The sequence below is a fragment of the Nerophis lumbriciformis genome, linkage group LG05 (genome assembly GCF_033978685.3).
Source record: "Nerophis lumbriciformis linkage group LG05, RoL_Nlum_v2.1, whole genome shotgun sequence".
Lineage (NCBI taxonomy): Eukaryota > Metazoa > Chordata > Actinopteri > Syngnathiformes > Syngnathidae > Nerophis > Nerophis lumbriciformis.
In genome coordinates this window covers 54,664,645-54,692,228 of record NC_084552.2, presented here as the reverse complement: position 1 = coordinate 54,692,228, position 27,584 = coordinate 54,664,645, and the positions used below count along the sequence as shown (strand labels likewise).

The following is a 27,584-nucleotide window of genomic DNA, read 5'->3' as shown; positions in this document are numbered from 1 at the left end:
CCCCTGAGTGTTAGACAAGCCTCCTCTCTTCCTGTTTTTAAATCTCTCTTAAAAACATACTTTTATTCCATGGCTTTTAACACTGAGTGATATCCATCCTGCAATGGCGCCCCATAATACACCTGCTGTGATCCTGTTTTTATGTTTTTATGTTTTTATTCATTCTATTTTAATTATTTATTTTTTATCGTGTTCTGTTTGTGTTGTGTTGTGTTTGCTCGGTACTCGTTTTATCTTTTAACCTGCTCATTGTACAGCACTTTGGCTACCCCTGTGGTAAATTTTAAATGTGCTCTATAAATAAAGTTGATTTGATTGTAGGATGTGGATGTGGATCCTCGGCTCAGATCCCACATCAGGGCAAGAAAAAAAAATGATCGTGCAAGTTTATGTGTGCTATAAAACAACAAAGGGATCAACAAGGCTGCTCGTTGCGATGCCAACAATGGAGAAGGCCGCAGCTAGGTTTACTTGCAGCAATGACCTGCTGGTGGCAGCAGAGAGCCGCCATCCTTGGCGTAATGTTCCCAATTAGACCGCAGAAGAAGCAGTACACGTGAGGACCATCATGTCTCCACCAGGAGGGAAGATAAACAGACCCAAAACAGTAAGAATTCCACTCTTATCAAAACAATATAAGAATATTTATCCATCGATAGAAGAAGGTCAGCTCTTTATCTTTCCATTCCCGGCCTTGTAGCGTTTTAAAGCTTGTAAACACGAAAGAGTCGTCACACCAGCTAGCTAGAATGCTAACATAAAAAATGTAGAAAGTTTTCAATGATTTCTTCTTTATCCATGACTCAGTGTTAGTTATTTGTTACACAAGCAACGTGGTTAGTAAATATCATCAAAAGTCGCTTCACATCGAGACAGGAAGGCTCCTGTATAAAATAGCAAAATTATTAAGATTTTTGTTATGACAGTACGATTATTTTAAGTAAAAATATCACGATTTCACGGTATTTTGATATTGTGTTGAAATTACAACTCCATCCATCCATCCATTTTCTACCGCTTATTCCCTTCGGGGTCGCGGGGGGCGCTGGAGCCTATCTCAGCTACAATCGGGCGGAAGGCGGGGTACACCCTGGACAAGTCGCCACCTCATCGCAATTACAACTCAAATGTTTTAAATGCTTTTATTGGAAATAAATACATAACAACTTTACATTTGTCTTTTCAAACAACTTACAAAACATGTAGACAATGAAGCATTAATTGATTGATTTAAACTTTTATTAGTAGGTTGCACAGTACAGTACATATTCCGTACAATTGACCACTAAATGGTAGCACCCCAATAAGTTTTTCAACTTGTTTAAGTCGGGGTCCACATTAATCAATTCATGGTGCAATAGCACATACATTTTAACAGAGGTGGGTAGTAACGCGCTACATTTACTCCGTTACATCTACCGTATTTTCCGCACCATAAGCCGCCCTGGGTTATAAGCCGCGCCTTCAATGAACGGCATATTTCAAAACTTTGTCCACCTATAAGCCGCCCCGTGTTATAAGCCGCATCTAACTGCGCTAAAGGAATGTCAAAAAAACAGTCAGATAGGTCAGTCAAACTTTAATAATATATTAAAAACCAGCGTGATGTGGGCGCGCATGGAGTCGTATATCAACATGGACGGAGCTGCGTGAAAAAAGCCAGCCGGCCTCTTCGCGTAAACTTACCTTAACCACTCGCTCATCTTTTCTTCATCCATCCATCCCTTCGAGTTAGCTTTTATGATGACGCCGGCTGGAAAGGTCTCTTTTGGCAAGGTCTTCCTTTTGAATATCACCATGGGTGGAAGTTTCTGGCCATTAGCATGGCAAGCTAGAACCACAGTGAAGGATGACTTCTCATTCCCTGTGGTGCGAATATTCACCGTACGTGCTCCCGTTGTATCCACAATGCGGTTCACAGGAATATCAAAAGTCAGTGGAACCTCGTCCATGTTGATAATGTTCTCTGGCCGGATCTTTTTTTCAGCTATCTTGTTTTTACAATATGCACGGAAAGTAGCCAGCTTTTCTTGAAAGTCTTTAGGCAGTTGCTGTGAAATAGTAGTCCGTGTGCGGATGGAGAGATTGCGTCTTTTCATGAACCGGAAACCTGTCGCTTAGTAGGAGCCATTTTGTGGTCTTTACAGATGTAAACACACAAAGGAAATGAAACGTAATATCCGCGCCCTTCTTCTTCTTCTACGCGGGCGGGTGGTTGCTTACAGTAGAAGAAGAAGCGCTTCCTGTTCTATGGGGGCGGGTGCTTACCTTGGCGGTTGCTTGCGTAGAAGAAGAAGCACTTCCTCTTCTACGGGGAAAAAAGATGGCGGCTGTTTACCGTAGTTGCGAGACCGAAACTTTATGAAAATGAATCTTAATATTAATCCATATATAAAGCGCACCGGGTTATAAGCCGCACTGTCAGCTTTTGAGTAAATTTGTGGTTTTTAGGTGCGGCTAATAGTGCGGAAAATACGGTACTTGAGTAACTTTTGGGATAAATTGTACTTCTAAGAGTAGTTTTAATGCAACTTACTTTTACTTTTACTTGAGTATATTTATAGAGAAGAAACGCTACTTTTACTCCGCTACTTTTATCTACATTCAGCTCGCTACTCGCTACTAATTTTTATCGATCTGTTAATGCACGCTTTGTTTGTTTTGGTCTGTCAGACAGACCTTCAAAGTGCCTGCCTTACTGGTGACGTTTCACTCCGTTCCACCAATAAAATGCAGTCACTAGTGACGTTTGACTCCGTTCCACCAATCAGATGCAGTCACTGGTGACGTTGGACCAATCAAACAGAGCCAGGCGGTCACATGACCTGACTTAAACAAGTTGAAAAACTTATTGGGGTGTTACCATTTAGTGGTCAATTGTACGGAATATATACTGTACTGTGCAATCTACTAATAAAAGTTTCAATCAATCAATCAAAAGTGTGAAGGAAAAAAGACACTTTTTTATTTCAAACGTACATCCCGTCACAAGCCTAAAGACTGACTGCACAGTTCCTGTCTTCACAATAAAAGTGCCGCTCCATCGCGCCTGCGCTTTCAAAATAAGAGTCTCCGAAAGCCAGCGCAAACAAGCTAGCAAGCTACGGAGTTTGCCGCCAATGTATTTCTTGTAAAGTGTGTGAAAACGAATATGGAAGCTGGACAAATAAGATACCAAAAACCAACCACTTTCATGTGGTATTAGACAGAAAGGAGGAACTTTTTTTTCCTGCATTTGAAAACGTGGACGTTAAGCACTGCTGTCTGATTACAATCAACGCAAGTCATCAGAATCAGGTAATACACCAACTTATATTCTTGTCAACATGAAAGAAAGGAATCTATATGTGTTAAACATGCATGTATATTCATTAAAACACCTTTAACATGTAAACAAAAGCGGCAAAATAAATAAATATAAATGATATACTGTATATATCAATGTATGTGTGTATATATATATATATATATATATATATATGATATGTGTGTGTATGTTACTCATCAGTTACTCAGTACTTGAGTAGTTTTTTCACAACATACTTTTTACTTTTACTCAAGTAAATATTTGGGTGACTACTCATTACTTTTACTTGAGTAATAAATCTCTAAAGTAACAGTACTCTTACTTGAGTACAATTTCTGGCTACTCTACCCACCTCTGCATTTTAAATACATAAAAAATAGAGATGTCCGATAATGTTTTTTTTGCCGATATCCGATATTGTCCAACTCTTAATTACCGATTCTGATGTCAACCGATATCGATATATAAAGTCGTGGAATTAACACATTATTATGCCTAATTTTGCTATGATGCCCCGCCCGATGCATTAAACAATGTAACGAGGTTTTCCGAATTAAATCAACTCAAGTTATGGAAAAAATATTGTAGCGTCCTGGAAGAGTTAGTGCTGCAAGGGGTTCTGGGTATTTGTTCTGTTGTGTTTATGTTGTGTTACGGTGCGGATGTTCTCCCGAAATGTGTTTGTCATTCTCGTTTGGTGTGGGTTCACAGTGTGGCGCATATTTGTAACAGTGTTAAAGTTGTTTATACGGCCACCCTCAGTGTGACCTGTATGGCTGTTGACCAAGTATGCATTGCATTCACTTGTGTGTGTGAAAAGCCGTAGATATTATGTGACTGGGCCGGCATGCAAAGGCAGTGCCTTTAAGGTTTATTGGCGCTCTGTACTTCTCCCTACGTTCATGTACACAGCGGCGTTTTAAAAAGTCATACATTTTACTTTTTGAAACCGATACCGATAATTTCTGATATGACATTTTAAAGCATTTATCGGCAGTCCGATATTATCGGACATCCCTAATAAAAAAATAATAATAACTGAATTGTTTCTGAAGAAATGATAGAGTAAGGTTCCTAATGCAGTCTGCTGTTGCTAAACCTGCAACTCAACTGACACCAACACAAATATTTTATTTGTAAAAAAAAAATAACCCAACAACAACGAGATGCATAGGCAATCAATAAGTGGCTCTGATCAGAACTTAAATAAATGATAAAACTACATTTTATTTGTAAGATTTTCAAATTAATTAAATGATCTGAATTGCACTCCCACTTCCAAAGACATGCACCTGGGGATAAGTTGATTGGCAACACTAAATTGGCCCTAGTGTGTGAATGTGAGTGTGAATGTTGTCTATCTGTGTTGGCCGTGCGATGAGGTGGCGATTTGTCCAGGGTGTACCCCGCCATCCGCCCGATTGTAGCTGAGATAGGCTCCAGCGACCCCAAAAGGGAATAAGCGGTAGAAAATGGATGGATGGATCTGAATTGCAACATGTATTGGAGAATTGTTCACAACTTGTTTGCAAGAATGTTGGGAAGTGTGTTTTGTTTGAATTTGCTGCCTTTATATTAGTGTTGTAAAACATACAGCATTATGCCTGTGCTTCTATTCTTCACATTGTGTTAACCCCCTTAGCATGCTATATCTTCCTCATTAACAAATTAGTATTTGTGTCAATAATGCAAGATGAAAAGGGTAATTAGTTTAGTTTATGTGAAGAGAACTTTAACTTACCTCGGATTTAGTATACATAAACTGGGGCTCGTGTAGATGCAATTTCTTTTTCGACGTGTTGCCTTTCTATAGCTGCTGTCCGCAGGCAGCACGTTTAGTACATTAGGCGATCTTCTTCCTCCACTGTGGCCGTCTATATTTTCACGGCAGGTGAAGTATTACATAACAACGATGTAATCATTTTAAATGGAGGGATTAGTTCATTTCTAGTCTGAAAGTCATATATACTCCCAAGATTTTTCTTATTGGATCTTCAAACAATGTTCATTATATTTGCATACATTTACATGAGCTTTCACTGTCTTCTTGTAGGAACTGGGCAAGAAACTTTTCAAGCGGCGAAGAGTTCTGGGGCGAGAGAAGAAGAAGAAACATCAGATCGTTGGCGCCGTGGTGGACGAAGGCCTCACTACCATCCATCACCTGAGGAAGAGGAAGTCAGTCACTTATTCGCTAAGAAAGATCAAACGTTTTTTAAAAAGTGTTTCACAGTTTGACTTGTTGTTCAGTACTAGTCCAAGAGCCAACATCACTTTGTCTGGAAAGAAGAAACGAAAGCTGCTCAAACAGCTGGAGCGCCTCCAAAAAGACAAGGCCAGAATGGAAGGTAAACAGCCAGCTTAGCATCACACTTTTACCATACTTACTGCTTTTTATATACCGTATGTACGGAGAGTGACTGATTTCAACACAGTGTTGACAATTTTTTACAATGACAAATCCATACCTGCCAACTACTCCGGTTTTCCTGTAATTAGTACGGTTTTCATCAACCTATTCCGGGTTACGGTTGCAGTGATAAAAAATACGGTTTTTCATTACCGGTAATTAAAAAAAATAATTTTTTTTAAAGTTTTATTCACGAAATCGCGTAACAACAATGACAATCGACACTGCTTCCCGTAACTTCCTATCGAGCCATTCCGAATGCCATGCGCGAGGCTATTTATAGCACCGCTGCCAAGCACGAGGCACCAGTTGCCATTGTTTCCAAACGAGCGAACGATCATGGAATCAGCCGGAGAAAAATCGCAAACGAGTCTTAAACCGAAAAGAAAACTGCAGTCATTCCGTGAAGAATATTCAAAAGCCTATCCGGGAATAATTATCCGTTCCAAAAAGGGTGAAAACTACGCGAATTGCACCTTGTGCAGACAAGATTTTTCGGTCGGACACGGAGGAATTAGCGAGGTAAAAGACCACGTTGGGACAAAAAAACAAGTCTAATGCCGTTGCTAGCGATACAAGTGGAAAACTTTCAACGTTTTTCGGCGCCCAAACAGATTCTTTGGATGTGATAAATGCCGAAGTTTTATTTACGGAGGCAATAATTGAGCATGGACTTCCAATCGCACTGGCTGATCACATGGGACAGTTATTTCGGAAAATGTTTCCCGACTCGAAAATCGCCAAAAAATATGGATGTGGTCGAACCAAAACATCAAACATTATTCAGTGTCTTGGAACAGAATCCTCAAAAAGTATCGCCGATGTCATGAAGACGGAACCATTTAGCATGTCGACTGACGGCAGCACCGATTATGACGATGTAAAACTGTACTCCATTTGTGTTCGATATTTCGATGACGACATTGGAAAAGTATTGTCAGTACTTAGCTTACAAGTAAGTTAGCTTACAGAATAAACATGTCAATCAACCCATATGATTTTTGATGTAATATTTTTGTTTTGAAAAGTCACTGTGACTGATAGAAAAGTGATGGTTTTAACAACATTTTAACCTGTCTGAATGCTAATAATCATTTTGCGTCGGGGGGCTTTGCCCCCCTGAACCCCCCACTGCGGCCCCTGGACCCTGGCTACTAGGTTTTTCTGATTTCAAAAGTTGGCAGGTATGCAAATCTATTTGCTACACTAGCGCCTTCCTGTATGATTTCGGTATTTTTACGTTCCTGAAAACAAAACAAAAATCCTCTATGCTGCTTTTGTTGTTCTGACGAGACGTGCATCTCCCTCTCGCTACTGCGCATGTGTATGACCTGTAGAACCTGTTTTAAATGTTCTAATATCGTGGATTTTACCTAATTATGCAGGTGTCTTAATGTCCAAATAGATAACGCTATAGAGGTGACTTTCGACAGCTCCACATGAATATATCATCGCCTAATATATATAATATATTTAGTATGTTGTATGTAGTATAAAACCGTGGTTCTCAAACTTTTCCACCAAGTACAACCTCAGAAAACACTTTGCTCTCCTAATACCACCACAATGACCAACATTAATATACAGTAGCGTAGTTGGCCTAAGTATTCAATAAAAACAAGGCAGAGGTTTTATTTACCTAGTATATTTAATGTTTTGGCCAGTGTAACATTACACACAATGCACAGACTTCGTCAACATTGATACTCCATATACAGTCCATATTTACAGACTTGTTTGGCGTACCACTAAATGGACCCCAAGTACCAATATATTATATTCGTGAAAGATTCAAAAGGGATGCACGGTGAAAATAATACACGTCTCCTTACAGTTACTGTCCGTCTGTTTATACCTTGTTATATGCATGCGCAGTCGTACCAGGTAGCACAACTTGTTAGAACGGTGTACTCTGATGTGCTCTAGAAACAATAGCGTAACATCCTGTAGCCCGTAAAGTCAGGCCTTCGAAATGAAAGGATGTTTGTTTTCCTTTTTCCCCTATTTCTGAAAATCTCCCTTATTTTCAAATAGAATAGAATAGAAAGTACTTTATTGATCCCTGGGGGAAATTCAGCACCACAGTTCGCTCACAATAGACAATAAATACTATACAGCATTATTCAAAGGTGAATAATATAAATATATTCTACATATATTCTACATTTAAGTGCAGTCAAGAAGGAACAAATGCATTATACAGTCGGATGGCTGTCGGTATGTTGACAGGTATGCACTATGATATGCTAACAGGAAGGTAAACAGCTGGTCTAGCATCACAGTGTAACATGCTAACAAAAAATAAATAGCTAGTCTCGCATCAAGCTGTAATATGCTAACCGGAAGGTAAACGGCCAGCCTAGCATCACACTGTAATGGAGCGGTGTGGCTCAGATGATAGCGCAGCCGTCATGAAACTTGAAAGTTCCTGGTATGTGTCCAGTTTCTGCCATCCGAGTTACTGTTGTGTCATTGTACAAGACACTTAAATGGGAACTGCACTTTTTTTTTTTTTTTTTTTCACAATCATTATGAGAGACAAGAACATACCGTATTTTCCGCACTATAAGCCGCCCCGGGTTATTAGCCGCACCTTCAATGATTGGCATATTTCAAAACTTTGTCCACCTATAAGCCGCCCCGGACTATAAGCTGCGCCTACGCTGCGCTAAAGGGAATGTCAAAAAAACAGTCAGATAGGTCAGTCAAACTTTAATAATATATTAAAAACCAGCGTTCTAACAACTCTGTCCCAAAATGTACGCAAATGTGCAATCACAAACATAGTAAAATTCAAAATAGTGCAGAGCAATAGCAACATAATGTTGCTCGAACGTTAATGTCACAACACACAAAATAAACATAGCGCTCACTTTCTGAAGTTATTCTTCATTCGTAAATCCTTCGAATTCTTCGTCTTCGGTGTCCGAATTGAAAAGTTGGGCAAATGTGGGATCCAAAATGGCCGGTTCCGTCTCGTCGAAGTCATCGGAGTCAGTGTCACTGTTGTCCAGCAGTTCTGTGAATCCTGCCTTCCGGAAAGCTCGGACCACAGTTGTGACCGAAATATCTGCCCAGGCATTTACGATCCACTGGCAGATGTTGGCGTCGTCTGGCGCTGTCTCCCTGTCTTAGTGAAGGTGTGTTCGCCTTCTGTCATCCACTGTTCCCACGCAGTTAGCAGTCTAGCTTCAAATGCCCTGTTGACACCAATATCTAGCGGCTGGAGGTCTTTTGTCAATCCACCCGGAATGACGGCGAGTATTGAATTAAGCACGTAAGCGTGTCTCTTAATGTGATGTTATGAGCTAGCAAATATAACAACTACACTACCCAGCATGCAACGATAGTGACGAGCATGCGCGGTAGCCCTGAGAAGCGTTGTATGCTGGCAGTTAGAATGTGGTTATGAGCACGCTGTGAGTAAACGTTGAGAACTCAGTTAACACGCCTCGTCTGCATTATTTATAATTAGACAGACAACACACTTAATAGGAGCCATTTTGGGGTCTTTACATAAACACACAAATGGAAATGAAACGTCACATATCCCAGCATGCACCGCGCGCTTCTTCTTCTTCTTCCGGGGGCGGGTGGTTGCTTACAGTAGAAGAAGAAGCGCTTCCTGTTCTATGGGGGCGGGTGCTTACCTTGGCGGTTGCTTGCGTAGAAGAAGAAGCGCTTCCTGTTCTACCGGGAAAAAAGATGGCGGCTGTTTACCGAAGTTGCGAGACCGAAACTTTATGAAAATGAATCTTAATATTTATCCATATATAAAGCGCACCGGGTTAAAAGCCGCACTGTCAGCTTTTGAGTAAATTTGTGGTTTTTAGGTGCGGCTAATGGTGCGGAAAATACGGTATGTCTTTTTTTTTTTTGTTAGGAGTCTTAAGATGATAAGCGCTTGCAAGATGCGGCTAATGAAAGTCACCGTTGTAGTTTTCAAAACCCTCCATCAGTGTTTTATATACACACTGCAAGCCTATATATAATGTAATAACAGACAAGTTCATAACAATATGCAATATTTACCGTATTTTGGTCATTTTAAAGTTAAAGTATGCATTACCGGGACTTATTTCTTCAGCGCATTTTTCGTTTCCATAGCAACGTACTTCTGACATCTGGCAACAAAGATGTGTTCCTACTTCCGAAAACAATTGCTTGTGTTTTCTAATCATGGCAGACTTGGTAGTAGACAACAAAGATAGCTATTTTCAGACAAATGAGGATTTACAACCTTATCTGTTTTAAGCTGAATATACGGAGGATGAACTACTCGTTATAAAAGCTTAGCGAGCACGAAGAAAGGATGAAACGTCAGAGCAGACGGAAGCCGAGAAAGTGAGGTTGCCGTGACTTGATTGTAGATGTGGAGCTTGGAGCCAAGTTATGCCGTCAGAAATGGCGTGCTTACCCAAATTAAACCGGGAAAAAATGTACCCCGGCCAGCTGGACCAAATGCACAACTGTCCATCGAGTGAGTCACACTTTATATTGACCATGATACACGCAGCACGCCATGCTTGTTATTACAACTACAGTACATACGCTGTCAAGCTAGCTGTGTACAAACAAAACATGAAATGTGGGCTAATACTTAACAGATACAAACTCAAAAGCCATTCAGCTGCTGACGCAGTAGCTGGCTTACCTCTTGTCGTAGCTAGTTTACGGCTAGTACCGTAGCATGTGATGTGTTAACACGCTGGAAAAAGAGCTCCTCTGTATTTGCTCTTACAATAACAATGCCGCAACAGCTTGGTTATTATACAGGTTGCGGAACATAAATGAAGTATTATTGGGATTTGTACATTTGTACAGGGATTTAGAGACAGAATGCACTGCTCCCATTAGCTGCATTGCTAGCCACCTAGAACAAGCCGATTATTACATTCATTATTAGTATTGATAATATTCTAAATTGAGGGTAAGCAAGTAGCCTAGCATCACACTGTAATATGTTAACATGAAGGTAAACAGCTAGTCAAGCATTACGATGTAATATGCCAACAGAAAGATAAACAGCTAGCCTGGCATCACACTATTACATACCAACAACAAGGTGAACAGCTCGCCTTGCATCCACACTGTATTGTGCTAACTGGAAACGCTCTACCAACAGAGCCAGCTCAACAACATGCCTGTGCTGACTGAACGTTTTTGCTATACACACGATAGACTCTTGGGAGAAGTGCATGGTCGGGTGCCTAATGATACTTGCAGTCAAAGATGTTAAAGACATCTAGCTATTTGGAACCGTGATAACAGGACATCTGCTGATTGGAGTAAGCCTTGGTGTATCGCAAATTGGAAGATGCTGGCAGCCGTTAAAGGTACCTTAAAGCTGCCACAAATAATTGAAGAATGGGCAGAGCTGTGGGAAGTCAGACTTTGGCAAGTTCTGAACTGAATTACAACATGGATAATCTCTCAGAGAAGCTTTCCCCTCTGCAAGGCAAGATTATGATACATTTGAGAGCCAGAATGGACATCTAGAGCACACAAACAATTGATATGTGTTTGATCGCCCTAACCAAAACAATCCTTATCTACAATTCGGCTCCCTCTGCATTGGCTTTGGCAGGGTCATGCAGTAACACCCCCAGCCCCTGTACTTTTTAAATGCAATAACAACAAAGTTCCCTTGCATTATGCTAACAGGAAGCTAAACAACTAGCCTGGCATCATGCTGTAATATGCTAACAACTAGGTTAACAGCTAGCCTAGCATCATACTGTAACATACCACCATAACATAACAGACCTGCTCAGTGGCCTTGTGGTTAGAGTGTCCGCCCCGAGACTGGAAGGTCGTGAGTTCAAACCCCGGCCGAGTCATACCAAAGACTATAAAAATGGGACCCATTGCCTCCCTGCTTGGCACCATACTTGCCAAGAATTTGATGCCAGCAACACGTGACAACAAAGTTGGGAAAGGTGGCAATAAATACTGATAAAGTTGAGGAATGCTCATCAAACACTTATTTGTAACATCCCACAGGTGTGCAGACTAATTGGGAACAGGTGGGGGCCATGATTGGGTATAAAAACAGCTTCACAAAAAATGCTCAGTCTTTCACAAGAAAGGATGGGACGAGGTACACCCCTTTGTCAACAACTGCGTGAGCAGATAGTCAAACAGTTTAAGAACAACGTTTCTCAAAGTGCAATTGCAAGAAATGTAGGGATTTCAACATCTACGGTCCATAATATCATCAAAAGGTTCAGAGAATCTGGAGAAATCACTCCACGTAAGCGGCATGGCCGGCAGCCAACATTGAATGACCGTGACCTTCGATCCCTCAGACGGCACTGTATCAAAGACCGACATCAATCTCTGAAGGATATCACCACATGGGCTCAGGAACACTTCAGAAAACCACTGTCACTAAATACAGTTTGTCGCTACATCTGTAAGTGCAAGTTAAAGCTCCACTATGCAAAGCGAAAGCCATTTATCAACAACATCCAGAAACGCCGCCGGCTTCTCTGGGCCCGAGATCATCTAAGATGGACTCATGCAAAGTGGAAAAGTGTTCTGTGGTCTGACGAGTCCACATTTCAAATGGTTTTTGGAAATATTCGACATCGTGTCATCCGGACCAAAGGGGAAGTGAATCATCCAGACTGTTATCGACGCAAAGTTCAAAAGCCAGCATCTGTGATGGTATGGGGGTGCATTAGTGTCCAAGGCATGGGTAAGTTACACATCTGTGAAGGTACCATTAATGCTGAAAGATACATACAGGTTTTGGAGCAACATATGCTGCCATATACGCGCCGTCTTTTTCATGGACGCCCCTGCTTATTTCAGCAAGACAATGCCAAGCCACATTCAGCATGTGTTACAACAGCGTGGCTTCGTTAAAAAAAGAGTGCGGGTACTTTCCTGGCCCGCCTGCAGTCCACAACTGTCTCCCATCGAAAATGTGTGGTGCATTATGAAGCGTAAAATACGACAGCGGAGACCCCGGACTGTTGAACGACTGAAGTCCTACATAAAACAAGAATGGGAAAGAATTCCACTTTCAAAGCTTCAACAATTAGTTTCATCAGTTCCCAATCGTTTATTGAGTGTTGTTAAAAGAAAAGGTGATGTAACACAGTGGTGAACATGCCCTTTCCCAACTACTTTGGCATGTGTTGCAGCCATGAAATTCTAAGTTAATTATTATTTGCAAAAAAATAAATAAAGTTTATGAGTTTGAACATCAAATATCTTGTCTTTGTAGTGCATTCAATTGAATATGGGTTGAAAAGGATTTGCAAATCATTGTATTCCGTTTATATTTACATCTAACACAATTTCCCAACTCATATGGAAACGGGGTTTATATATATATATATATATATATATATATATATAATCTGTTCATGAATGAGTATATCCGTTCGGCCACCATTTTCAATGATCTACAAAATTTGCAGGCAGCATACCCCTTCCCCTTCGAGCTGTCCTGGATGAACTGAAATTATTTTTTGCAATCATTTTGGAACTTGAAAGCGTACTTCTTCTTCTTATTCGTCGTCGCCATGTCGTGTGGGCGGCATGGCGTAGTGGGTAGAGCAACCGTGCCAGAAACCTGAGGGTTGCAGGTTCGCTCCCCGCCTCTTACCATCCAAAAATCGCTGCCGTTGTGTCCTTGGGCGGGACACTTCACCCTTTGCCCCCGGTGCCACTCACACCGGTGAATTGAATGATGAATGATAGGTGGTGGTCGGAGGGGCCGTTGGCGCAAATTGCAGCCACGCTTCCGTCAGTCTACCCCAGGGCAGCTGTGGCTATGAAAGTAGCTTACCACCACCAGGTGTGAACGAATGATGGGTTCTACATGTAAAGCGACTTTGGGTACTTAGAAAAGCGCTATATAAATCCAAGTTATTATTATGTCTCTTCTTCGTTCTTCTGCTTCGTCTCTGTTATGTTTTTGGACATTACTACTTGCCGTGGTTTTGAAGCAATGCATGATGGGAATCCGGATGTTGTGTGTTAGTGTATTAACGTACCGGCTGGAATAAACACACGCTAAGAGGTAGGAAGGGTTGGGGGGGGGTTTGGTGGTAGCGGGGGTGTATATTTAGTATCCCTGAAGAGTTAGTGCTGCAAGGGGTTCTGGGTATTTGTTCTGTTGTGTTTATGTTGTGTTACGGTGCGGATGTTCTCCCGAAATGTGTTTGTCATTCTTGTTTGGTGTGGGTTCACAGTGTAGCGCATATTTGTAACAGTGTTAAAGTTGTTTATACGGCCACCCTCAATGTGACCTGTATGGCTGTTGATCAAGTATGGATTGTATTCACTTGTGTGTGTGTAAATGGCGCGTATATTATATGACTGGGCCGGCACGCTGTTTGTGTGACGACAGGTTGTAGAGGACGCTAAAGGCAGTGCCTTTAAGGCACGCCCCCAATAATGTTGTCCGGGTGGAAATTGGGAGAAATTTGGGAGACTGGTTGCCCCGGGAGATTTTCGGAAGGGGCACTGAAAATCGGTAGCCTCCCGGGAAAATCGGGAGGGTTGGCAAGTATGACCACCACACTGTAATATACTAACAGGAAGGTAAACAGCTAGCCGAGCATCAAACTGTAACGTGATAACAGCTGTTCATTGATTTTGTGTTTTTGCTGTCCAGTGCAACCTGCAATTTCTCCACCAAAGAAGAAGAACACGTCATGTGATCCAGCCCAGAAGAAGACAAAAGGCGTTCAGGATGCTGACATGGCTGATGTAGAATAAGTGATGTGGTTGGGGGTGACTTGGACTCCAATGTGATTGGCTTAACATAGGATAGTAAATAAGTATTATGAATACATATCTGGTGAACATGAATATTTTATATTTAACACGTTCAATGTTTTAATAATGTTGAGTGAACTAATATTTGATGTATTGCTATAAAAAGAACATGTATATGTTTTCAAGGTTTGTGTGACATCAAATTATTTTTTTAATTTTCACTTATATGAAATTAAAATAAATATTGATAATTGTTTACGTCATTTTTTTTAATATCTAAATGATAATTGTTCACGTCATTTTTTTAAATATCTAAATACATTTGTGCGTGTTCCTGAGTTCGAGCACAAGTGGGCCGGCCCACACGTTTACGAATACCTCCAGCTTCCCTCCCCCCTCCCAGAGGACAAAGACTAAAATGGGTCAGCTGGTCGGTACCAGCCAGCTTGGAAGGTGCTTCTTCATCCAGACGCCCCGACGAACAGCTGCTGGTGGTCTCGGTGCCGTCCTCTCCGATTCCCGTCCTGCGAGGCCATTTGCGGGTTAAAGCTAGCTGGTTCCGTCTGGCAGACAGTTAGTGTTAGTGGGCTTGGGATGGAGGCTGCTCGGCTCCCCGGGGTGGAACCGCTGTGAAGAAGACCTCAAGAACCAGCAGGTGTGTTTAGAGTCAGAACCTGAACCGGTACCAGTGGGCGGTACCGATGTTGGACGGTTCATGATCCGTTTACGTTTACTTGCTAACGAGCCCAACCCCCTCGTTTAATTTTATACTGTTAAGACAGAGCAGCTATTTTATCGTCCTATTGTTCATTTGTTGTCATGCTGGCTTGATTCAAACCTTTGTGTAGCTTTTAATTGTCGGTGCGGGAACAATGCCAGTACCGAAAAAGCCCGTTTTAATGTTTTTAAAAGTATAGTTCTTAGCTACAAGCAAGCTAGATACATTAGCACTAGCCCTATCATTTAATAGTTTCGTTACAATATATGTTTATTTGTATTTTACATTGTGTCATAGATAGCGTTGCGGCACATATTCATCAAACATTAATTGATAAGTCACTGGAATGGATGTTCTGATACAAGGTCCATTTAAGCTCTGTAATTAAGAAAAACAGAACCGGTCTTGTTCGCTAGATAAGGTTAATTATGTCAGACTAAAGTCCTGTTTTGTGGACTTTGGACTGAAATGTTCCTTTTGGTTCAGAAGGAGGACTGCTTGTTGTGGTGAGTTCTTCCTGCAGGTCCCTTTGGTCTAAAAAAAAAGAAAAGAACCTTCGAGATGTTCTATTTTTACTCCATGGTTCTGTTTCTTCTTCTGATCCACACACCTCCTTGTGCTAGCTTTCAAGTACCTGCTCCTTACAAACAAACAATGCTAACGCCACTACCGCTGTCTTTGTGTCAGCAGTTCCAAGACCTGCCAGAACTTTTGTGGACTTTCTACCACCATGACTCTGACGCTGCATGCTCCCCTTGTGAGGACACTTGGCCTGTTCGTGGTTGTGGTTGTGGTTCTGCGGGCGGAACCAGACACGTGTTTCTCCAGACAGCACCAGAACGCCATTGTCAATGTCCGATTGGCCTTCAACGCGACTGGTACCGCCATGGATACTCGCGTGGTCCACTCGGAGCAGGACTGTGTTCTGGCCTGCTGCTCTCAACAGGTCAAGCCAGGTGAGTTAATATGACGTCAGCGCCGCTCGGTCCCTTTATGACGTCACTTCCTGTTTGTAAAGGTGCCAAGTGCAACATGGCCGTCTTCAACGGCAACAAGACCGGCGGTGAAGACAACTGCTTCCTGTTCCACTGTCCCACCGAGCAGGCCTGTCCTCTGATGGCTCAGTCAGGTGTTCGCACCTACGACATCTACAAAGGTGGTCAAATCGATGCCATTGATGCTTTGTGGTATTTTTAATCCGGTTGTTGTGTTAAAGTGATGACTTCTTCTTAGGCATGATTCATCCAGCCACCATCAGGCCTGTTTCCATGACAACCAGCACCACCACTGCTCTACCGCCTCCTACCACCACCTCCACCACCACAACCACAACGACAACACACTCTTCCACCACGCCACCTATCCCTAAAGCCACTGCCACGCCCACTTTTCCATCTGCCGTGCCAACCACGACACTGGTAGTAAAGGCCACGCCCACAAAAAGACCAAGCAAGATGAGCAAGAAGCAAAATAAAACAACCAGAAAAGGAAAAGGTCATGCTGTGATGGTGCACTCCACAACGATGCCCGAGGAGGTGCTCGCTACTACTCTGACTCCTCCTACTACTTCTACTGAACTTCCTACCACTGTTTCTGCCACCAGTTTGGCTCCTCCTACTACTTATTTGGCTCATCCCACTTTACGTTCTACAACAATGGCTGCTACAACTCCACCTTCTACAACCATGGCTCCTCCCACCTCAACTCTTGCTCCTCCCACCACTACCACTTTGATCATGGCTCCTCCCATGACCAGGTCTACTACAACTGTGGCTGCTCCCACTACTACTTCAACCACAAGTCCTCCCATCACAATGGCTTTGACTACAAAGGCCCCTCCCACACCTACTCCTCCTCTTCCCGGCAGGACTGTGGCTCCGCCCACGACATCGAGCACGATGTCGGCGTATGCTGGCAGAACGAGTCAGAACGTGGTCATCGTACCCCACATTGACGTCCAAGCCGACCCCACCCTCCGGAACACGGCCAACACTCGGGGGAAAGCGCCAACAGCGGCACAAGGGGCGCTAAGAATCGGCGTGGTGGCGTTTTTGGTCCTAGCCATCGCCGTGGTATCTTTGGCGCTAGCGGTTGGTGGCCGTAAGGCGATGGAGTCGTTCGACAGACGCCATTACACCAGACTGGAGCTCAACGACTTGCACTACGACGTGTAATATTTTGCAGGGCCTAAAGGGGTGTGGCCACCTTTTGCACACCTTTTTCATACATGACATCATCCCAATCAAAGATCAATATGAGGTGGTGTGTCCATCATGCTACTGCAAAGACAGAAGGAGTGAACAGCAATACTTAGGTCCTGTGAAACTCAGGAAGCTTCTTATTTAAGACTTTAATCAACTTAATTAAATTGATTAAAGCTTTGATCAATTTTATTAACTGAATTGAATTAAGTTAATCATAGCTTGAATTGATTTAGTTAATTAAGGCTTTAATCATCATGTCACCTGCATGTCTTTTTGTACTTCACACTTTCAAGATGGAGGAATTATTTACTATCAACTATTCTATCTTGTGTATTTTCAGAAATGCAACGTGCATCTTTTCAAATACTAATAGCTCGTTAAGGATAATAATGACACTTTTCCTAGTTAAAGCACACTGGCCGTGCACTTTTTTCAGTGCACTATTTTGCTACTTGTTTATATGACGCTGCTGCAGCGTGTTCTGTCCGCTAGGTGGCAGCAGCAGGCCGCATCACACTTTGTTATTGTGTTATTTTTGGTGTTTTGTTGATTTTTTTCGCTACGTTCAATCCAAATTTGCTTTGGTTTTGTTGTCTAGTGACGCTTATGCAGAAGTTTGGAAATTGATGTTTTTTCTTGTAACGATTAAAAATGTGATTTTTGCAGGAACGGTTTGTGTCAAATTACACTTTGGACACATTTGACCTTAAAGTGGAAAAAAGCAAGTTATTGCAGCAACTTCTCATTCCACTAAATATTTGCATCGACAATATTTCGATTAGAACTTAATTTACCAAGCATTATGTTTATATATGCAATGCAATAATAGTGTTAAATGTAATAATGTAACGTTAGTCGAGATGTTTAGTGCAAGTTGGCATTTGGATCTCCTGTTTGTAAACTGGGAGAGAAAGTAGTCCCTTTGGAATGTGACTGCCTTTGCCTCTGGAGCAGCGAGTGTCTTATTCTTCCAACCCGGGATGAGTTTTCCCCTTTTAATTCTACATTTAAACGTGGAAGATGCGTGCTGTTTGTGTGTTGCATCATTACATTTGCCAGTTCAATGGCCGACAATAGCGCGGCGGCGGAGGAGGAGGAGGTGTTAGCGGAGGGATACGGCAGAGGTGCAGCAGGACAATGTGAGCTTGGAGAGTTGGAGCGACGCACTTAGCAGGAATCCTCCCAGCCAGCATGGAAGTGCAATAATTCTACAAACAAACACTTTGCTGGCCGAGCAACGTGTTGCTAAACTGCACATTTGAAGCCGACAAAGAGCGGCGGGCGCAATGGGAAGTGGGCGCTGAAAGAAGAAGCGGCTCCAGGGCCAGGAAAAGGGGGAAAGATGGGTGTCGTGTTGCGGACGCTGTTGTTTTCTACTTTTTCTTTTCTCGTACAAGGTGAGTTTCTCCCAAAGCTTTCTCCAAACCGTTTCTCTCCTTATTGCGGACACCGGCGTCAACGTTCCCCCGAGTGGTGCGCACAAGTGGCGTGACTGTGATTAATCGCCGTTCTGTTGTGGCCAGGGCCCAGATCTGGCTCTAGTTTGTTCCGAGCCAAGCTAGCGTTAGCTTAGCCAGGCTATTCAATGCTAGGCTAGTGCAGCTGGAGCACGACTAGCTCAACCACAGATAGCTCGTCTTAGCCAATATAAGTGGAAAATATTCCTGCTCATCCCACAAGCTGCTTCTTTTCCAACTTTTTTTTTTTTTTTTATATAGTTTCGCACACCCCTGTGGACTTTAGACCACACTTGGAGTTAAAAAAAACTCGCTGTAGAATATTATTTTATTGTTATTGCGCATAATATTCAATGGAACTTGGGTCGGAATTCCATGTCAATTTATAGCAGCATTTGGATATGCTAAACAAATCAACATAGTGTTAATATAACATATAGTGTGTCCACAGATTATGACAATTTACAATAGTACTCTTTAAAATAAGATAACATGCAGGCAGATGAGCAGTGATCAAAAAGGTGCAACATTGAGGTATTTACTGCACACAAAGTAAAGTAAGACACAATTATTGTGTGTACAGTTGCAGATGCATAAAAAGTCAAAGGGCATTATTCACACTTATTTATACAAAAAGAATAACACTTGACAATGTTAACTTTACATATACATTTCATCTTGTTACATAAGTTCATCGTTTCAGCCGTAAGTCAGGACGCTATGCTAACTGCTAATTTGTGTATTGCAAGTGCAAGATAGTCAACAAGTACGTTTGTCAGTGTTGTAAAAGTCAGTTCATGTATTCACTCTGAAGTGTGACGTACCTCCAAATTAAGACTAGCTGTCACTATGATGTTATATGTATGTATATATGTACAGTATTTTCCGCACTATAAGGCGCACCGGATTATTAGCCGCACCTTCAATGAATGGCATATTTCATAACTTTGTCCACCAATAAGCCGCCCCGGACTATAAGCCGCGCCTACGCTGCGCTAAAGGGAATGTCAAAAAAACAGTCAGATAGGTCAGTCAAACTTTAATAATATATTAAAAACCAGCGTTCTAACAACTCTGTCCCAAAATGTACGCAAATGTGTAATCACAAACATAGTAAAATTCAAAATAGTGCAGAGCAATAGCAACATAATGTTGCTCGAACGTTAATGTCACAACACACAAAATAAACATAACGCTCACTTTCTGAAGTTATTCTTCATTCATAAATCCCTCGAATTTTTCTCCTTCGGTGTCCGAATTGAAAAGTTGGGCGAATGTCGTCCGGCGCTGCCTCTGTCTTAGTGAAGGTGTGTTCGCCTTCGGTCATCCATTGTTCCCACGCAGTTAGCAGTCTAGCTTCGAATGCCCTGTTGACACCAATATCTAGCGGCTGGAGGTCTTTTGTCAATCCACCCGGAATGACGGCGAGTATTGAATTAAGCGCGTAAGCGTGTCTCTCAATGTGATGTTATGAGCTAGCAAATATAACAACTACACTACCCAGCATGCAACGATAGTGACGAGCATGCGCGGTAGCCCTGAGAAGCGTTGTTGTATGCTGGCAGTTAGAATGTGGTTATGAGCACGCTGTGAGTAAACGTTGAGAACTCAGTTAACACGCCTCGTCTGCATTATTTATAATTAGACAGACAACACACTTAATAGGAGCCATGTTGGGGTCTTTACATAAACACACAAATGGAAATGAAACGTCACATATCCCAGCATGCACCGCGTGCTTCTTCTTCTTCCGGGGCGGGTGGTTGCTTACAGTAGAAGAAGAAGCGCTTCCTGTTCTATGGGGGCGGGTGCTTACCTTGGCGGTTGCTTGCGTAGAAGAAGAAGCGCTTCCTGTTCTACCGGGAAAAAAGATGGCGGCTGTTTACCGAAGTTGCGAGATCGAAACTTTATGAAAATGAATCGTAATATTAATCCATATATAAAGCGCACCGGGTTAAAAGCCGCACTGTCAGCTTTTGAGTAAATTTGTGGTTTTTAGGTGCGGCTAATGGTGCGGAAAATACGGTATATATACTGTACAGGCCAAAAGTTTGGACACCTCATTTCAATGCGTTTTCTTCATTTTCATGACATTGTAGGTTGTCATTGAAGGCATCAAAACTGTGAAGTGAAAACCCATTCAGGTGACTACCCCTTGAAGCTCATCAATAGAATGCCAAGAGTGTGCAAAATAGTAATCAGAGCAAAGGGTGGCTATTTTGAAGAAACTAGATTACAAAACATGTTTTCAGTTATTTCACCTTTTTTTGTTAAGTACATAACTCCACATATGTTCATTCATAGTTTTGATGCCTTCAGTGACAATGTAAACAGTCGTGAAAATAAAGAAGACGCATTGAATGACAAGGTGTGTCCAAACTTTTGGCCTGTACTGTGTGTGTGTGTATGTATATATATATATATATATATATATATATATATATATATAAATAAAGTTGATTTGATTTGATATATATATATATAGATAGTGTGGAACCAAAGACAATTGCAGAGGTCAGATTTCTTGCCTTTTTTTTAAAAAAGGTTTTTGAGGGTGGGTTGATTTAATTTTACATCTTACCAAAGCATTTCAACAATTGAAGGTTGCTAGGATGAGTTTGGTGTGGAAGATGACATTAAACATTGTTTTCCTTCAGGTGTGCCGCTCCTCTTGTACGCCAACCGGCGGGACCTGCGGCTCGTGGATGCGGCCCGTGACAAGGCCAACGCCACTGTAGTGGTGGGGGGGCTGGAGGATGCCGCCGCCGTGGACTATGTGTACTCTATGGGTTTGATCTATTGGAGCGACGTGAGCGAGGAGGCCATCAAACGCACCGTTTTCAACCAGTCGGGCAGCAGCGTCATTCAGACGGTGGTTCCCGGGCTGGCGTCCCCAGATGGATTGGCCTGCGACTGGCTGGGCAGTAAACTCTACTGGACCGACTCGGAAACTAACCGTATTGAGGTGTCCGAGCTGGATGGATCATTGAGGAAAGTTCTGTTCTGGCAGGAGCTGGACCAGCCCAGAGCCATCGCCCTGGACCCGGCACGAGGGTGAGTGACACGTCAGTCCTTACGTTGATGAAAGGATGACTGCAAGCTTGGTTACAACAGTGTCAGTGCACATGCACGCTAATGTCAGTGCGAGTCAAGAAGGTGCGAGAAGAACGTTGTTAACTTGCATGCGCGTTCTTCGGATACCCCCATCAACACATTGAAACACTCAAGTCAACCGTTGACGTGAAAAAGTGCACCGTAAGGTCGGGTTACAAGGTCCGGAGTACTAGTCCTGTGAAAGCCATCATCTGGGCTCAGGAATGTGGAGAGTAAACTGGAAAGGGAAATGAGCTTACAATGTTTGTCTTCATTAATAACAAAGCTAACACGATTCCTTTCAGCTGTTACCTGATTACCCATGGCCTTGATGGACATCCAGGAGAACCTTAACATTTGTCTGTTTTTATTCAAGGCATGCTAGCACACACACACACACACACAGGTTGTGGCGCTGTTCTTAACTGTGTGCGTGTGTGTGTTGTGCAACCAGTCATTCAAATACATAATTTATGTGTGGTTGACCGCTACAAATTGCCTTGTTACTACCTGTTAAGAATTCTCCATGTTTATGCACATTTATGCAGTGAGTGTCTTGTGGAGACGTTGTACTTTTTGAAAGTGTCGTTTCTGCCTTCGGTTTTGCGTAAATGTCACAGTCAACGCTCTATACTGGTGCAGAAGTCATTGTACCTGTTAGTTTTGTAACAGATCTATTTGAATGAGGAATGTTCTGGTCAGGGTTTTATGCTGGTCGTCCATAATTAAGAATGGCCGATACCGTTCACATACATTAACTGTAGTTTGAAAAATATATATTTATGATAAGTGCTATTGACAATGTAACAATATCAACATGATATTTAAACTAGTTCCCTGTTTTATTTTATTACATACAACTGTTTGAGCAAAACAAAAGTCAATAGTGCACAATTACTAAACACAATCAAAACTACTATACTACTCTTTTAAATCTTTTAGTTTTTGCCTTTTAAGTTCTCCTGTGTCCATGAACAGAAAATATATATTTTTGTGAAAAAGTCACTCTAGTATCAATCATATACTGATACTACCCTTGATATTGACACCAACAGTTCATCAGCCAGGCTGCTGCACAGCAACCGAGCTCTACAGTTGTTATCTTTAGGTTTTTGTTCATCTTTATTTTCCTGTTAATAGCTGCTTACTTTCTGCTGTAATGTTCCATCTACACTTCTTAAAATGTACTTATTTCTTGTGTTGTTTTATGTTAACTTAGCAATCAACATGTCTGATCCTGGCTTACTTTTACTTGATGTGTAACATGTTTAGCCTCGTCCTCCAGTGATAATGCTACTTATGATACAAAAAAATTTAGTCCATTTGCCCCAATGGAGGTGATTATTATTAACTTAGGGGAGCGGATCCACACTGTGTAGCTGCTCGCCACCTTTCTCAGCTGGGGGATCAAAAATGAATAAAGTATCAGCCAGAGGCGATCGACATTGAAAGACATTAATTAGACTTAGACTTTGACTTCCTTTTTGTTGTCATTCAAATTTGAACTTTACAGCACAGATAAGAACGAAATTTCATTACATAAGCTCATGGTAGTGCAGGATAAAAAAGCAATAAGGTGCATATATACATATATAAATAATATGTATAATATATACAGTATATAAAATAAATAAATAAATATAAATAAATAAATAGATTACTGTACAGATAAATATATTGCTCTTTTCACATGCGTCCACGTTTATGGATGTATGTTATATTGTCTTTTTTATTCCAGCAAGTTAATCCATTTTGGGGGGAGTTGAGGGGATCATTTAATTATGATGCATTCAAGAGTCTTACGGCCTGAGGGAAGAAGCTGTTACACCTGAGGGAAGAAGCTGTTACAATCAGCAAATGTACTACGTACTTTCACAAAAATTGTCCGATGCTGATTGGGGGCCAATCGATCGACGTGTCCCTACTTTATAGGATTAATGGCTTTTTTGTAGCATATGTGATAGGGCCGCGCGACTTGGAGAAAAAACGTAATTGTGATTGCGATTGGATTTGCAATTTTTATATTTTATACACAAAAATGCATAAAACTGCAAAAATAACGAGTGAAGGAAGACATGTTACTTTTAGACTGTCGATTAACATATTTTTGTTTCAAGGTGCCACACATTAGAACAATATGCAATCATTTACTTGAAAAATATTTCGCTTTATGCAGACAGATTCAGATCTTTTTTCTACATCATGCTCTTTAATTGAATAAATATTAGATACAATTATACAGTGTTTATAATGTAATGTAATCTTAATAAATACTATTAATAATAATAATAATGCAAATAACCATTTAAGAAGATATACACTTTTATTTCTCATTACTGTAGAATTGTTGACCATTGTACTTTTATTGGCAGTTACTCAGCACACTTTATTGGCACCTACTCAGTGGCCTAGTGGTTCGAGTGTCCTCCCTGAGGTAGGTTGTGAGTTCAAACCCCGGCCGAGTCATACCAAAGACTATAAAAATGGGACCCATTACCTCCCTGCTTGGCACTCAGCATCAAGGGTTGGAATTGGGGGTTAAATCACCAAAAATGATTCCCGGGCGCGGCACCACTGCTGCCCACTTCTCCCCTCACCTCCCAGGGGGTGAACAAGGGGATGGGTCAAATGCAGAGTGTGTGTGGCAATCATTGGTAAAAAAAAATCAATAAAAACTTTGTTATTGTAAATAGATATACAACAAATAAAATGTACTAATTTATGTGGGCAAAATATTAATCTAAATAGATATTGAACATTTTAAAGTGTATGTTTTTTCCCAGTTGGAAAAAAGAGGTTGGACGTTGTCTTTCTGCTTATTGTTAGCAAGAGATCACGACGGCAATTATGCTCGTTAGTCCGTGTAAATGGGCTCATATTGCTCATCCGATTTGAAGCTAAAATATTCCCATAACAGGACATTTGGCTTTATAATTAAATTTTTCCCTCCTATTTTGTGTTACTTTGCGGGCGGCACTACTGACTGGGGGGCCGCGAGGCTCTCTTTACTGTGAGTGTGTTGGCGGCGGTGCCCCGCTTTCGTCTCCGCCGAGACAAAGATTGTTAATGACTGAAAAGATGGGTCACTCTGTTCAGTTAATTCCACTGTTAAATAAACACGTTCAGGTGATGAGAGCGATGCACAAAGAAAGTCATGTTTCTTTCTGTTTGAAGCGACAGATGAACAAACGCGAGGCTCAATTCTGATTGGTGAACATGGCTGTCACTTAAACGCCTGTGACGGAGGAGAAAAAAAAGCCTCAGCCTCTTGCGGTTATTTACAGCACTAATTAAAACCTCAATGTCGATACTATTTAGATTAATCGTGCAGCCCTAATATATGATGTTCTGATATACCATATCTTGTATCCGTTTTGTTTATTTAGGAAATAGTATCTGACTGCTAAATCAATTAGCTATTATGCCTAAACTGCAAATACTGTAGTGTAATTGACACTTACTGTATGCAAGTACATTTGCCATTGTTATATTGATATTCATTTCATACAGAGTTTATTGCATTATCCATCCATTTTCTACCGCTTGTCCCTTTCGTGGTCGCGGGGGGTCGCTGGAGCCTATCTCAGCTGCATTCGGGCGGTAGGCGGGGTACACTCTGGACAGTCGCCACCTCATCGCAGGGCCTACACAGATAGACAGACAACATTAGATAACGGAAAAATAACACAATCTTGTCGTTGTGTAAGTCACACACTAAAGTAATACACTGTGTGTACACTTCAAAGTCCACAACAAAAGTTTATTTTCCCATCTAATAGGAACCCAGATGGTCAGTCATTTCTAGTGAGTATCCTTGCTCATGAACATGTTAAAATAGGACTTGTCTGTGTTTTGCTACCTGTTATTTTATGCAATCATCAATTATACAAATTAAACCTCATGTAGCACACACCCTGCAACCCAAGGCCACAGGTAGATTGTAGCCCAGTGGACAACACTGGCATCATGGACAAGTGGTCACCATAGCAACAAGCTGAGCAGGTTTTTCAGGAGTCACCCTTGATAGAAATGCTAGATAAATCACATGTTCAAGTAGTTGTTAGTTAGCCTTTTGTTGCTAAAACATGATTAGAAGTGGCACAGTTTGTTCGTGTGTGTGTGTGTGTGTGTAAGATGCTTCTCCCCTGGACCTGCTGCGAAGTGGTGATGATGAATGCATGAGGTATGACGTGTGTATTTTGGAAAGCATTTTACCTTCAAAACTCAGTACGTTTACCTGCACTAAATTGATCTAATTCATCAAAAATAAGATTTATTTAAAACATGGAAACATCTTAATCTGAACATGGATTGTCACATTTAGATTATGCGATTAGAAACCAGTTTTCTCTAGCATGAAGGCGTTATCAGTACGCCGATCACAAGCAAAAAAAAAAGACGTTAGGTGGAAACTGTTTACTCCCACGGTGACCATTTGCGGCCCGCAGAAGAGTTTTGTTGGCCCTCAGGTTATTGTCGAAAAAGAACAACCGTGAAAATGTAAAAAAATTAGCGAAAATTCTAATATAATGAGAAAAAGCTCACATTTTCAAATTAATAATATTATACTTACAACACAAATCTGACAGTTTTGTCTTTGAATGTATGTTTTTATATGTATATAAACACGCACGCACACACGGCTTCCCCTAAACTGACAAGATACCTGTGGCGGTGGGGGCGTGGTTATGGACGTGTTCACCATGACGACATAGAGTAATTTGCATAATTTACTATGACGATGATTTAAAAAAAAAATTTATACATACATTTAAAACAAATTGGTTTTATATGAATTAGTATTAACATCTTTTTTTGTATCGTTTTGCCAGAGTTTCAATTGTTGCTGTATTTTCTACAATATACTTTGACAATTTTCAGGGGTTGACAGAATTTTAATGACTTAAAATTAAAAACAACGAGCAACAAATCTAGCATCTTATTCTGGACTTTCTCTTCTTAAAAGCCCCTACTGTCCTCTTAATATTTGCATGTTTTGTAGATGGCTGTCCGCGGGTATATCCGAAATATATATAAAAATCACATCCACCTAGTGCTGGGCGATATGGCCTTTTATTAATATCTCAATATTTTTAGGCCATGTCACGATACACGATATATATCTCGATATTTTGCCTTAGCCTTGAATTAACACTTGATGCATATAATCACATGATTATTTGATGATTTTATTTAGGGCTGGGCGATATATCGATATACTCGATATATCTCTGGTTTGTCTCTGTGCGATATCATACCTGCCAACTACTCCGGTTTTCCCGTAATTAGTACGGTTTTCATCAACCTATTCCGGGTTACGGTTGCAGTGATAAAAAATACGGTTTTTCATTAATTAAAAAAAAATAAAGTTTTATTCACAAAATCGCGTAACAACAATGACAATCGACACTGCTTCCCGTAACTTCCTATCGAGCCATTCCGAATGCCATGCGCGAGGCTATTTATAGCACCGCTGCCAAGCACGAGGCATCAGTTGCCATTGTTTCCAAACGAGCGAACGATCATGGAATCAGCCGGAGAAAAATCGCAAACGAGTCTTAAACCGAAAAAAAAACTGCAGTCATTCCGTGAAGAATATTCAAAAGCCTATCCGGGAATAATTATCCGTTCCAAAAAGGGTGAAAACTACGCGAATTGC

General features: G+C 41.3%; 3 protein-coding genes across 6 annotated transcripts in view; all 3 read left to right on the top strand.

Moving 5' to 3' along the window:
• The first annotated feature begins 444 nt into the window (after positions 1-444).
• LOC133605681 (uncharacterized protein C11orf98 homolog) lies at positions 445-14,708 on the top strand. Its single transcript, XM_061958932.1, has 4 exons — positions 445-607; positions 5,361-5,485; positions 5,558-5,655; positions 14,350-14,708. The coding sequence occupies exons 1-4, from the start codon at positions 569-571 to the stop codon at positions 14,451-14,453; spliced, it is 366 nt and encodes a 121-aa protein (XP_061814916.1). The 5' UTR covers positions 445-568; the 3' UTR covers positions 14,454-14,708.
• A 149-nt stretch (positions 14,709-14,857) lies between these two features.
• mansc1 (MANSC domain containing 1) lies at positions 14,858-18,040 on the top strand. 4 transcript variants are annotated; one of them, XM_061959699.1, is made up of 4 exons: positions 14,858-15,108; positions 15,862-16,127; positions 16,190-16,327; positions 16,405-18,040. In XM_061959699.1, the coding sequence occupies exons 2-4, from the start codon at positions 15,902-15,904 to the stop codon at positions 17,343-17,345; spliced, it is 1,305 nt and encodes a 434-aa protein (XP_061815683.1). In that variant the 5' UTR covers positions 14,858-15,108; positions 15,862-15,901; the 3' UTR covers positions 17,346-18,040. The 4 variants fall into 4 exon arrangements, with proteins under 4 accessions (XP_061815683.1, XP_061815684.1, XP_061815681.1 ...); XM_061959700.1 differs by having other exon boundaries at positions 15,859-16,127; XM_061959697.1 differs by lacking the exon at positions 14,858-15,108 and adding an exon at positions 15,220-15,677.
• A 447-nt stretch (positions 18,041-18,487) lies between these two features.
• lrp6 (low density lipoprotein receptor-related protein 6) overlaps positions 18,488-27,584 on the top strand; it is a 57,864-nt gene continuing 48,767 nt past the window's right edge. Inside the window, exons 1-2 of the mRNA XM_061959701.1 lie at positions 18,488-18,772; positions 21,490-21,886. Coding sequence (XP_061815685.1) covers positions 18,718-18,772; positions 21,490-21,886 — 452 coding nt within the window. The 5' untranslated portion in view covers positions 18,488-18,717. The remainder of the gene's footprint in view (positions 18,773-21,489; positions 21,887-27,584) is intronic.